We start from the raw sequence: 14,148 nt of genomic DNA on the forward strand, positions 1-14,148 counted from the left end.
TCTTCCAAGCCAATTTAATAATAATAATAATAATAATATGTTTGTGCGCAGATTTCGCTGCCCTGCCTGTATTCAGAATTCTCAGAGTTTGCCCTCTTGTGGTTAAAACTGAAATGACAACCAACTATAAACTCCCCTTCCTGAATCCATCCTCAAGTCTATTTCCTCCTTTCACTTTTAAAGCATGTGCTAAAAAATGCCCATTTCAAACAGAAGGACGATGTTTCTAAAGCAGATGAAAAATACAGAAAGCGGCCTAGGTTTAACCAAATGCCTCATAATAAAAATAAATGGCTTCTGGTGGAGTGACCTTCTCAAGATGGCCGATGTTCCACCTCCAACATGGCTGCTACAGCTGGCTGGGTCACGTGAGGAGGGCAGAGCTCATCCTGTCATGTGACTGTGGCTCATGTGACTGTGGAAGAGTGTTGTATAGTGAGTGGGGAGATGAGGTGAGGAGTGCTGGGTGTCAGTGCTGGGTAGGGATGCCTTCCAATAAATCAGTGTCTGACGCCCCCATTATCCAGTTCAGGAACTGCAGGATCCTCAGGGAGCACCGACTGCAATGGTGAGTACCCCAGGAGGACCCCACACTCCTCTCATCTGCTCTTCTTTACCTTCTATTTACCTATGAAGGGAAGTTGTGTCATGATTTGTATAAAAGTCTACAAATATTGGGCTAATCTACTAAAGGAATACGTGTCACACTTCGCTTAGTGAAGATCACATCCGGTAACGTATAAAGAAACTCCCTATTTACAGATAAATATATTTTAAGTTCATCTTCATCTAATCTCTAACCAAATGACATTTAGTTTGCTAAAGCTCTGTGTATCATAAACAATTGGAACCTGTCTGTTCACCTTTTTTCTTCTTTTTTTTTTTTTATCCTAGTGCTGATCTCATGCAGTCTCTTTACAGCCACTTCCTGTCTGCATGCACTCCAGCAATGGCTGCATGGCGTTTCCCGTGCCGGTGTTCTGTCAGATCAGCGAACGGAAGTAGCGTTCTGTCAGCTGCGCGTGCGTATCCCAGCTACCAGGTTTACTAATCTGACAGAACACCTGCAGTCAGAAGGAGGCAGCGGACATCTTACTACACCCAGCTACGTCTTGAATTTCAGAATAATTTTAGCAGTAAAGTGAGCGGATATAAATAAATATAGTCTATTGACATCTGTGATGCTGTTTGGATGTTTAATTTCTGGCCACTGGAGGCTGTAAGCCAGGGATCCTCAAACTACGGCCCTCCAGCTGTTGCGGAACTACACATCCCATGAGGCATTGTAAAACTCTGACATTCACAGACATGACTAGGCATGATGGGAATTGTAGTTCCTGAAAAACTGGAGGGCCATAGTTTGAAGACCCTTGCTGTAAGCTTTAGCTAAGCAGTCTGTCCATTGGTTGCTTGATTACATTCAATTAGACCTGCTTCTGGAACAGTGATCAAGCAACTGATCAGCACAGCTAAACTCTGCTCCATCTGGTTGCCAGCAAGGAGGAATATGCTTGTCTAAAGGGTTATCAGGCATGTGTTCTTTTACTAGTATATACATCCACTTCCTTCCTGATGATTCCAGAAGTTAAAGAGCCTATCCCCATGAATCCTTTAGATGTGCATGGTCCAATGAGGGACCTGTCCACTGGATGCTGTTAGCTTTAGCTAAGCAGTCTGTCCATTGGTTGCTTGATTACATTCAATAAGACCTACTTCTGGAACAGTGATCAAGCAACTTAGCACAGCTAAAGTCTGCACCATCCAGTTGCCAGCAAGGAGAAATATGCTTGTCTAAAGGGTTATCAGGCATGTGTTCTTTTACTAGTATATACATCAACTTCCTGATGATTGTAGAAGTGAAAGAACATATCCCCATGAATCCTTTAGATGTGCATGTTCCAAGGAGGGACCTGGCCACATGATGTTGTAGACCATGGGTGTCCAACCTTTTGGCTTCTCTGGGCCACATTGAGTGTAGAGAAATTTTCTCGGGCCGCATATAAAATATATACTATAGTTAAGGTATGTAAGTAAAAAAATGCTGCCGAGCCCTTCCCGGGCTGCCACGCCCCCGCCCCCCCCCCCCAGCACTAATTTAACACAACTAGTGGATGATCCCCTCCGAGGCAGCCTCTGTGGCCGTTCCCCCGACTCGACTTCCTTCCTCCCTAGCAAAAAAAAAATTGTCAGGGGGCAGTGGGCCGCATTGCCTGCGGTTCTGGGCCGCATGTGGCCCCCGGTCCGCAGGTTGGACATGCCTGTTGTAGACTTTAGATAGGCAGTCTGCCCATTGGTTGCTTGATTACATTCAATAAGACCTGCTTTCGGAATAGTGATCAAGCAACTGATCAGCACAGCTAAAGTCTGAATCCTCCAGTGGCCAACAGGGAAAAATATGCTTGTCTAAAGGGTTATCAGGCATGTGTTCTTTTACTAGGGCACATCACTTAAAATCACTTACACTCTGTGCTGTCCGTGCATCTGAATGGGTAGCTACGAAGGAAGATATTAAGAGAACTGGAAAAATTGTAGACACAGGCATAAAGGAAATTACCGCAGATGGAGATCTCTGGAATGATTCTCAAGGTATTTATGGGGACTACTAGAGTAAATGTACACAGGGTTCTAAACAAACAGGATGAAACAACCAAGAATTTAAACTTGAAATAGGGCTACAACTTACGAATATTTTCATAATCGATTAGTTGGCCGATTTACAGTTTTGATTAATCAATCGGATAATCCCTTTAAAAAAAAAAAAAAAAAAATGTGCTGTATAATTTAGTTAATATGTAAAGTTTATTAAAAAAAATTGCAATCTATTCTTCAATCTCTATATGCAGTGGTAAATATAAATAAATAACTTTTATAGTTGGGGAGCAAAAATACACACAGAAATAGTGCCGGTTCACACTAGGGCACAGGTCGCCGTAGGTCGCCTCCCATAGGGAAGCTGTGGACCCGTTCTAATAGGAGCGACACAAGTCGCTCCGACCTAGAAAAAGGGTCCGGAGCATCTTTGGGGCGACCCGGAGGCGACCGCCATAGACTTCAATGTTATGAAGTCCGTGGCGGCCGCTCCGTGGTCGCGGCGCGCTGCTCGCACCGCGACCTCCGAGGTCGCGGTGCGAAGTAGCGTCGCTGCAATGTGAACCGGCGCTTATTGAATTATTGTGTGTGTGTGTAATATATATGTGTGTGTGTGTAATATATATATGTGTGTGTGTGTGTGTATATGTGTATATATATATATATATATATATATATATATATATATATATATATATATATATACACTGCTGAAATAAATTGAAGAAACACTTTTTAATCAGAGTATAGAATCAAGTACATAACCACTTCAGCCCCTGGAAGGTTTTACCCCCCTTCCTGGCCGGGCCATTTTTTTGCAATACAACACTGAGTTGATTTAACCGACAATTGCGCGGTCATGCGACACTGTACCTAATTAATATTCATATATTTTTTCCCCACAAATAGAGCTTTCTTTTGGTGGTATTTGATCACCTCTGCGTTTTTTTTTGTTTTTTTTTGCGCTATCAACAAAAAAGGACCACAATTTCGAAAAAAAAACATTTTTTTACTTTCTGCTATAAAACATTCCCAACCAATAAAAAAAAAAAAATAATGTAAAAAATCGAATTTCTTCATCAGTTTAGGCCAATATGTATTTTGCTACATATTTTTGGCAAAAAAAAAATATCCTAATAAGCGTATATTGATTGGTTTGCGCAAAAGTTATAACGTCTACAAACTATGGGATATATTTATTGGCTTTTTTAAAATGTTTTATTATTTTTGCTATTAATGTAATTTTTAGCGGGACTGCGACATTGCAGCGGACAAATCTGACACTAAGTGACACCAATACAGTGCTAAAAAAAAAGTCCACTATCTCAGTATAGATGACACTGGCAGGGAACGGGTTAACACCAGGGGCAATCAAGGGGTTAAGTGTGCTCCTAGGGAGTACTTTCTAACTGTGGGGGGAGTGGATGCACTGGAGGAAAAGGGATCTGTGCTTAGCTGAAACACAAGATCTCTCATTTACTCCCTGACAGAACTGCGGTCTGCCTTGTTTACATTGGCAGACCTCTGTTCTATATAGCAACAGCAGGGTGTTCTGCCTTTCCTCCGAACGATTGGCGGGTCCCTAGGCCATCATGGTTGCCGGACCCACTGATTGGCTCCCACTGTGTCCAATCCCAGTGGATGCGGCTCTCTGGTGCATGCCCGCCCCCCTAGATCACATGCACAAGATCACGTACATGTACGTGATTTTGTGCAGCAGGGCCGTCCTGCCGCAGTATATATGCAGTGGGCGGTCCAGAAGTGGTTAAACTCCTGAGATATTGATCTGGTCAGTTAAGTAGCAGAGGGGGTTGTTAACTAGTTTTAGCTTCTTTGGTGTTAATGAATTTAACAACAGGGGCACTAGATGGGCAACAATGAGACGACCTCCAAAACAGGAATGGTTTTACAGGTGGAGACCACTGACATTTTTTTCCCTACTCATCTTTTCTGACTGTTTCTCACTAGTTTTGCATTTGGCTAGGGTCACTGTCACTACTGGTAGCATGAGGTGATACCTGGACCCTATAGAGGTTGCACAGCCAGTCCAACTACTCCAGGATGGCACATCAATACGTGCCACTGCCAGAAGGTTTGCTGTGTCTCCCAGCACAGTCTCCAGAGCATGGAGAAGATTCCAGGAGACAGGCAGTTACTTCAGGAGAGCTGGACAGGCCATAGAAGGTCCTTAACCACTACCCGCCCGCCCTATAGGCAATTGACGGCGGGAATGTGGTTGAGTTATCCTGACCGGACGTCATATGATGTCGTCAGGATAACACAGCTCTGGGCGCCCCCCAGGTGCGCGCAGAGCGGCGATCGGTGATGCGAGGTGTCATTCTGACACCCTGCATCTCTGATCTCGGTAAAGAGCCTCTGACGGAGGCTCTTTACCATGTGATCAGCCGTGTCCAATCACGGCTGGTCACATCGTAAACAGGAACAGCCGTTGATCGGCTTCCTTAGTTCGTGCCTGAAAGGCACGAGTAAAGGAGCGCCGATCGGCGGCTCCCCTGACAGGGGGGGGGGGTCGGCACTGGTAATCAGATCATTGATTACCAGTGCAGACCCTCGGGGGGGGGGGAGGGATGCCACTAGATCCACCAGGGATGCCCACTATGACCCCAGGGATGGTACTATGACCCCAGGGATGCCCACTATGGCCACCAGGGATGGCAATCAGGGCTCAGGGAGCCCCCCATTGCCCTCCCCATCAGTGCTGCCCGCCAGTGTCCTCCCTATCAGTGCTGCCCACAAGTGCCCATCATTGCCATCCTTTAGTGTCGCCCACCAGTGCCCATTATTGCCCACCAGTGCTGCCTATCAGCCTTTTTTTTTTCAAACTTTTCGGTCTTTTTTTATTTGTTTAGCAAAAAGGAAAAAACCCAGAGGTGATCAAATACCACCAAAAGAAAGCTCTATTTGTGGGGGGAAAATGACATAAATTTGGTGTAGGTACAGTGTTGCATGACCGCGCAATTGTCATTCAAAATGCAACAGCGCTAAAAGGGGAAAATTGGCCTGGGCAGGAAGGGAGGGAAGTGCCCGGTATTGAAGTGGTTAACCCATCAGCAGGACCGATATCTGCTCCTTTGTGCAAGGAGGAACAGGATGAGCACTGCCAGAGCCCTACAAAATGACCTCCAGCAGGCCACTGGTGTGAATGTCTCTGACCAAACAATCAGAAACAGACTTCTGGGTGGCCTGAAGGCCCAACATCCTCTAGTGGGCTCTGTGCTCACTGCCCGGCACTGTGGAGCTCGATTGGCATTTGCCATTGAACATCAGAATTGGCAGGTCCGCCACTGGCGCCCTGTGCTTTACACAGATGAGAGCAGGTTCACCCTGAGCACATGTGACAGATGTGAAGGGGTCTGGAGAAGCCGTGGGGAATGTCATGCTGCCTGTAAAAATGTTCAGCATGACCGGTTTGGTGGTGGGTCAGTGATGGTCTAGGGAGGCATCTCCATGGAGGGACACACAGACCTCTACAGGCTAGACAATGGCACCCTGACTGTCATTAGGTATTGGGATGAAATCTTTGGACCCATTGTCAGACCCTATGCTGGGTCCTGGGTTTCTCCTGGTGCACAACAATGCCGGCCCCATGTGGCATAAGTATGCAGACAGTTCCTGGAGGATGAAGGAATTGATACCACTGAATGGCCCCCACGCTCGCTTGACCCAAATCCAATAGAACACCTCTGGGATATTATGTTTCGGTCCATCCAACACCACCAGGTTGCTCCTCAGTCTGTTCAGGAGCTCAGTGATGTTCTGGTCCAAATCTGAGAGAAAATACCCCAGGACACCATCCATCATCTCATTAGGAGCATCCCCCGATGTTGTCAGGCATGCATACAAGCACGTGGGGGCCATAAAAAATACTGAGTACCACTATGAGTTGCTGCGATGAAATTTCAGCAAAATGGACTAGCCTGCTGCATCATTTTTTCACTTTGATTTTCGGGATGTCTTTGAATTCAGCCCTCTGTAGGTTGATCATTTTCATTTCCATTAAACGATGTGGCATCCTTCCATTCCTAACACATTACCCAGTCCATACCAGTATACATATCCAGCATGAGATTTTCCCCATTTGAGATCTGATGTGTTTTCAAAATGGTCCTTTAATTTGACGTGTGCTCAGTGTACTGAGCTGTATGGGTGCTGCACTGTGTATACTGACAGGTATGGATGGTGTACTGAGCTGTATGTGTGCTGCACTGTGTATACTGACATGTATGGAGGGTGTACTGAGCTGTATGTGTGCTGCACTGTGTATACTGACATGTATGGATGGTGTACTGGGCTGTATGTGTGCTGCACTGTGTATACTGACAGGTATGGATAGTGTACTGAGCTGTATGTGTGCTGCACTGTGTATACTGACAGGTATGGAGGGTGTACTGAGCTGTATGTGTGCTGCACTGTGTATACTGACATGTATGGATGGTGTACTGGGCTGTATGTGCGCTGCACTGTGTATACTGACAGGTATGGATAGTGTACTGAGCTGTATGTGTGCTGCACTGTGTATACTGACATGTATGGAAGGTGTACTGAGCTGTATGTGTGCTGCACTGTGTATACTGACGGGTATGGAAGGTGTACTGAGCTGTATGTGTGCTGCACTGTGTATACTGACAGGTATGGATGGTGTACTGAGCTGTATGTGTGCTGCACTGTGTATACTGACAGGTATGGATGGTGTACTGAGCTTTATATGTGCTGCACTGTGTATACTGACAGGTATGGATGGTGTACTGGGCTGTGTGTGTGCTGCACTGTGTATACTGACATGTATGGAAGGTGTACTGAGCTGTATGTGTGCTGCACTGTGTATACTGACAGGTATGGAAGGTGTACTGAGCTGTATGTGTGCTGCACTGTGTATACTGACAGGTATGGATGGTGTACTGAGCTGTATGTGTGCTGCACTGTGTATACTGACATGTATGGAAGGTGTACTGAGCTGTATGTGCGCTGCACTGTGTATACTGACAGGTATGGATGGTGTACTGAGCTGTATGTGCGCTGCACTGTGTATACTGACAGGTATGGATGGTGTACTGAGCTGTATGTGTGCTGCACTGTGTATACTGACAGGTATGGATAGTGTACTGAGCTGTATGTGTGCTGCACTGTGTATACTGACAGGTATGGAAGGTGTACTGAGCTGTGTGTGTGCTGCACTGTGTATACTGACATGTATGGAGGGTGTACTGAGCTGTATGTGTGCTGCACTGTGTATACTGACAGGTATGGATGGTGTACTGAGCTGTATGTGTGCTGCACTGTGTATACTGACAGGTATGGATGGTGTACTGAGCTGTATGCAGGACAACTAATCGGCTCACCAACTAATCGATTGATGAAAAATAGTTGTCAACTATTTTCATAATCGATTAGTTGTTGATTAATGGATTCGTTTTTTCGGCCCTGACTTGAAGCAGATTGTTTGTGGTTTTTGTTTTTTTACCTACGTTATGCCTAAGATCCCGGGGAGGTGTAATCAGAATAATTCTTGATATGCAGCACTCTCTGGCTATGAGGAACCTCTTGTTCGGGGATGCTCTGCTAGTCTACCTTCCACAAACACAGACAGAGGACAGGGGGCTGGAGGGGCTTTTACCCGCTTGTTGGTTTGGGACCATCTAGAGATGGAAGAATATTGGTCCTGGTATTTTTTAAAATCAATTTTTTTTTTTTTTTTTTTTTTATACCGACCGCTTTTTTAAGCCTCACCTCTGTCCCTAACTGTTATAGGGAGGATCTATGGGTGCGGCAGGGGAAGATTCTCAATCCCGAAAAACTTTTCTTTGATGAGAAAGGGGCAGCTGATGTCAAGGTGGACTGTCATGGGAGAATCATTGCACCCGGATTTATTGACACACAGATCAATGGTAAGACATTCATATCTAGAAGAGCCTCTGATCTGCATGTTTACAGTACCAGAACTGTGCTGCTCTTGTAGCCTGGATGGCCAGTTTTAAATAGAAATTATAATAGTTTTATGTTATTTTCTTACATTCTGTGCCGGTTCACACTATAGCGATGTCAGACATCGCATGTGATTCACACTGCACTGCTCTGCAAATCACATGCGATGTCTGTGCGATGCAAATTCAGCTGAATTTGCATTGCATTTGGACCAAAGTCGTGCAGGGTCCTTTTTTTTGGTCCACACCAGAATCGGATCGCTGTCCCTGTCGGGAAGATAGAGAGTCGCTCTGTGCGCAGGCGCGAGATCGGGAGGTGCATGCTGGGTAGCCGGCTGCACTGAATCCTGGAAATCAGGACAAGAGGGCTTCAGATGCCCACAGAGGACATGGAACCTGCCTGCTTCCGAGATCTGGTCGGTCTTCAAATATTTTAACACAAAGTACAGGTACTACACATAGGATATGTTCTTAAAGCAGTAGTATCCTCAAAAAAAAAAAAAAACCCTGCAGGACAAAGGCATAATGTGCGAGTATTCATCGCATACTAGCTCATTATGAAATACTTACCTTAGAATGAAGCCCCCATACGGTCGCCCAGACACCGCTGAGGCAGCTGACATCTTCCCTCTGCGTCTCCAGGTTCAGCGGCTCCAGCGCTGTGAGTGGCCGAAGCCACGATGACGTCACTCCTGCGCATAGCGGGAGTTCACTTTCCGGCAAGGAGCTCTGAAGGTCCGCCGGACTTTCAGAGCGCATGCGCCGCTGGTGTGAGCGGCTGCATGCAGGGCGAATATTTCCTAAACCATGCAGGTTTAGGAGATATTAATTTTACCTACAGGTAAGCCTTATTATAGGCCTTATTATAGGCTTACCTGTAGGTAAAAGTTCAAAAGCAAAGTATACTACCGCTTTAATGTTGCTAGATATATATAAGTACAGAGGAGTGTTTTAAAAAAATAAACATTTATGGGGGACTGGAAGTCCGCTTTATGATGGCAAATCACGGCCGCTGGAGATGTAGAGGCAGTCCGCCCCCAAGATGACATCACTTCCACCCTATACCGAAGGGGGTCCTGTAACTTCTCCTCCAGTCCAGTGTTAATTTTGGCAGCAAATTTCAATTTAGTTTTAGTCTTAGTCTTAGGACTAAAATGGCATTTTAGTTTTAGTCCCATTTTAGTCTTCTGCAAGTGTTTTAGTTTTAGTCGTATTTAGTCAACTAAAACTCCAGTACATTTTAGTCGACTAAAACTCATTTTAGTCATCTATAATCAAATGGGTGTAGTTTAATTGTAATTTTTAATGCATTATTTATCTCTACAATTTCCAAACTCATTATATACTACTGCTGATCCTGGAGTGAAAAATCTAATATGTTATTTATGGTATAAAACTTTGAGCATGCACTAGCACAGCACCACACCAGTGTTAATTTTGGCAGCAAATTTCTATTTAGTTTTAGTTATAGTCTTAAGACTAAAATGCCATTTTAGTTTTAGTCGTATTTTAGTCATCTGAATTGTTTTAGTTTTAGTCGTATTTTAGTCAACTAAAATTGTGTTCATTTAGTCGACGAAAACGTTTTAGTCGACGAAATTAACACTGCTCCAGCCCTGTCAGCACCTCTAGCAGCCATGATTTGCTACCATCGGCGGGGTCGGGACACTTGTGAAGATTTTGCATTTGGCCAGATATGTACTTTGAGTGCTAACATTTTTAATACTGCCCTCTAGATGGCGCTTTTCCCTTTCTACACACATGCACACACTAGGGGTAATCGCATGCAATTCGGACAGGAATCGCACCGCAATATTATTCAAATTGCATGCCAGTCTTTGCAGTGTGCCAATTGCGTATTTGCACCAATTTTCTGGTACTGACGCAAATTGCACCACAAAGTATCGGTACTCCGTATCGGTGAGTATTTGACCGAGAGTATTGGTGTTTGTACTCGCTTAAAAAAAACACTATATCAGTGCAACCATAATGTGAAGGATGTCACTGCCTCAAAACCTATGTATGAAGCCTGATAGTGGCAGCTTCCAGCTTTTTATTTTTCAGGTATTTAGTAGAATAAATGCCAATAAAATAATTTTGTACCCAGGTTGAAGCTGCAGAATATTCTTCACCCCTTTTTATATTGTAGGTGGGTTCGGTGTGGATTTTTCCCAGGAATCGGATAATGTTAAACAAGGGATTTCTATGGTTGCTCGTAACATCCTGCCACATGGAGTGACTTCTTTCTGTCCGACCCTGGTGACCTCACCGAAATCGCTTTACCACAAGGTATGACCTAAGCCAGAGCCGGGGCAAGGGGGGAAGTTGGGGTGGGGGCAGCCACCCCAATCACAGCACCTTCAAGTGGGGACAGGGCACAGTACACTGATCTACGCCATGTGTTAGCAGTGGGCAAGGGGGCGCAATTCTGCATTTTTTTTCCCCTGGGCACTGGGGAGAGCACCATATGCCGCCATACCCAGCCAAGGCAACCTAGCTGTGTTTCTTGACTTTAGTACAGAAAACACAGGTCACCAAGCTGGCCGTGCTGTCTGGCACTGCTCTGTAAATCTCAGGACTGGATGGACAGAAATCCAAAAATATCCTGTCCCGGGGTATCCCTCTCCAATGCATTGTACCAGTGTACTTGTTTACTGTACTTTTCTGGGAATGCTGCTTTTATATACATGTCTTGTATGTTGTAACCTGTATGTCTTTAGTCAATGTCCTTTTTTTCCTGAAACCATTTGTTGGATACTTTACCCCTAAATATATATTTGAAAAAAATGGAAATGTAATAAGCCTAACCTTTGTGTTCATGAGATGGATACCATAATCGGGTTGTAACACCAATTATTATTCCACAATTATCTGTCCTGCCACCCTGTTTTTTTTTTTTTTCATTATTATTTATTTATTTATTTTTTTTGTAATTGCCGAATTAAATTTTTTTTACCTGTGGGACCACGTGGCAACCATGAACCAAATGCTTACATGGGAGAGTCTGATAGGTGATGCACCTGTCAGATTTGGCAATTAGCAATAAAATTGATGCACCATGATGCAACACATCACGGCTGCAGCAATGTGCACTCTACCAATCCAAGCGGCACAATGTCTTGTTGTAGGTGGCTGGTAAAAGCGCAGATCAACCACTTGTTTTTTTCCATCCCCTGGCCACCTATGTAAAAGCCTAAGAAATATCTGACAATTAAACATGAAGGTCAGGACACTCACATCTTTTGGAAGAAGGATATATTTTCCAAGGCTTTATTCCTCAATGTTTCGATGGGCCGCATCCTACCTATTACAGTATCAAAGGAAAAGAAAGAGGGGTGGGCTGTGACCCACCCAAAATGTTGGTGAGTAAGGCTGCATTCACATGTCAGCGTATTGATCGCGGGCAGAATCGCCGCAATTCCGGAAATTATTGCAAATCGCGGGACGCCTGTGCGTTGCCCGTGATTTGCAATAGCACCCCAAAGGCTGTGCGATGTTGCCGCGATTTCCGCCTGCCGAATCGCAGTAACATCGTGCAAAAAAAAATTGCGGGACGCATTACGCCCAAAAAAGTTCCAGAGCTTCTTTGGAGCGTAATGCGTCCTGCGATTTTTTTCTTTTTTTTTTTTTTTCTTTGCGTGATGTTACCGCGATTCGGCAGGCGGAAATCGCGGCAACATCGCACAGCCTTTGGGCTGCTATTGCAAATCACGGGCAACACACAGGCGTCCCGCGTTTTGCAATGATTTCCGGATCGTGGGCGGAATCGTGGCGATTCTGCCCGCGATCAATACGCTGACATGTGAATGCAGCCTAAAGCCTTGGAAAGTGTATGCTCATTCCAAAAACTGTGAGTTTCCTGATGTGCGTGTGTGTGTGTGTGTGTGTGTGTGTGTGTGTGTGTGTATATATATATATATATATATATATATATATATATATATGTATGTATGTATGTATGTATATATATATATATGTGTATGTATGTATATATGTATGTATGTGTGTGTATATATGTATATGTATATATATATATATATATAACAAAACATACTGTATGATAACTAAGTAGCTTAGGATGCCATTGCTCTGCAGAATTTTGTGCTGCCTTACTTGATGCTGTATATTACAATCCTGACCTTCGGTCTTCTGTTCTTGTTATCTGCAAGTTCTCCTGTTTGTCCTTTTTATTATGCTGTGATTATTTCTGCAGTAGCCGCCAGTACCTGAAGTATGGGTGTTTTGATATGGCATCTTGCCCTACTATCATTATAAGTCTCTGTATCAGGTGACCCAATGCCCTTCAGATTAGACAAACTAAATATATAATATCTCTTAATAATTTATTTTCGGCACTAGCCCGTGCTACTTTCTCAGCCTCTGTTTTGGTCAGTGAAGCCAGGTGTCACTATAAAGGACCAAAAAGGAGGCTTTGGAGGTGCTGGTGGTCCGGCTAACCTTGACGTACACAAAGGATGGAATCTGAACTCCAAAGTTCTTCCCCCTCTAGAAAACTTTATTAATCCCTGAGATCCTGGGCTTCTTCCTCACTCGAAAGGAGCGTAATGTGTGAAACATGTCAGAAGGGGGAGCCTAGGTCAATTGTCCAGGATCTTGGGGCTGAATAAAATGGAAAATTGAATCAAGTACGTGCCGTAAATTTTCCTTTCCTGGCGCCAATCCATGACCGCATGCTAAAGCTACCACATGTATGCTGCCTTGTTAGCACCAGGAAAACAGAAAATTGTATTAAATGCTTACCATAATTTTCTTTTCCTTACGCCAATTCATGGCAGCCTGTTACCACGTGTATGCTGCCATGTTGGCACCAGGAAAACAGAAAATTGTATTAAATGCTTGCCATAATTTTCTTTTCCTTGCGCCAATTAATGGCAGCCTGCTACCACATGTATGCTGCCATGTTGGCACCAGGAAAACAGAAAATTGTAATAAATGCTTACCATATTTTTATTTTCCTTCGCCAATTCATGGAAGCATACTACTATATGTATGCTGCCATGTTGGCACCAGGAAAACAGAAAATTGTATTAAATGCTTGCCATAATTTTCTTTTCCTTGCGCCAATTAATGGCAGCCTGCTACCACATGTATGCTGCCATGTTGGCACCAGGAAAACAGAAAATTGTAATAAATGCTTACCATATTTTTATTTTCCTTCGCCAATTCATGGAAGCATACTACTATATGTATGCTGCCATGTTGGCACCAGGAAAACAGAAAATTGTATTAAATGCTTGCCATAATTTTCTTTTCCTTGCGCCAATTAATGGCAGCCTGCTACCACATGTATGCTGCCATGTTGGCACCAGGAAAACAGAAAATTGTAATAAATGCTTACCATAATTTTCTTTTTCTTGCGCCAATTCATGGCAGCATGCTACCACATGCATGCTGCCATGTTGGCGACAGGAAGGTGTATTGCGGTGGGAAGAACTTCAGAGTATGCTACGGTATTTTGTTTTTTTTTTGTTTTTTTTTTATGTGTACATGGAGTTGAAGGTAAGGATGGGCTAAGAAGGGAACTGGCATCCCATACTGCATACAATATTCACCTGGAGCTGAACTGTAGTATACACTGTTTTAAAGCGCCCCACCT

General features: G+C 44.2%; 1 protein-coding gene across 1 annotated transcript in view; it reads left to right on the forward strand.

Moving 5' to 3' along the window:
* Positions 1-456: 456 nt before the first annotated feature.
* Positions 457-14,148, forward strand: part of AMDHD2 (amidohydrolase domain containing 2) — a 38,450-nt gene continuing 24,758 nt past the window's right edge. Inside the window, exons 1-3 of the mRNA XM_082260564.1 lie at positions 457-568; positions 8,359-8,495; positions 10,681-10,820. Of these exons, the coding sequence (XP_082116690.1) occupies positions 486-568; positions 8,359-8,495; positions 10,681-10,820 (360 nt within the window). The 5' untranslated portion in view covers positions 457-485. The remainder of the gene's footprint in view (positions 569-8,358; positions 8,496-10,680; positions 10,821-14,148) is intronic.

This window comes from Pelophylax lessonae, assembly GCF_965119305.1.
Source record: "Pelophylax lessonae genome assembly, chromosome: 6".
In the NCBI taxonomy this organism is placed as follows: Eukaryota; Metazoa; Chordata; class Amphibia; order Anura; family Ranidae; genus Pelophylax; species Pelophylax lessonae.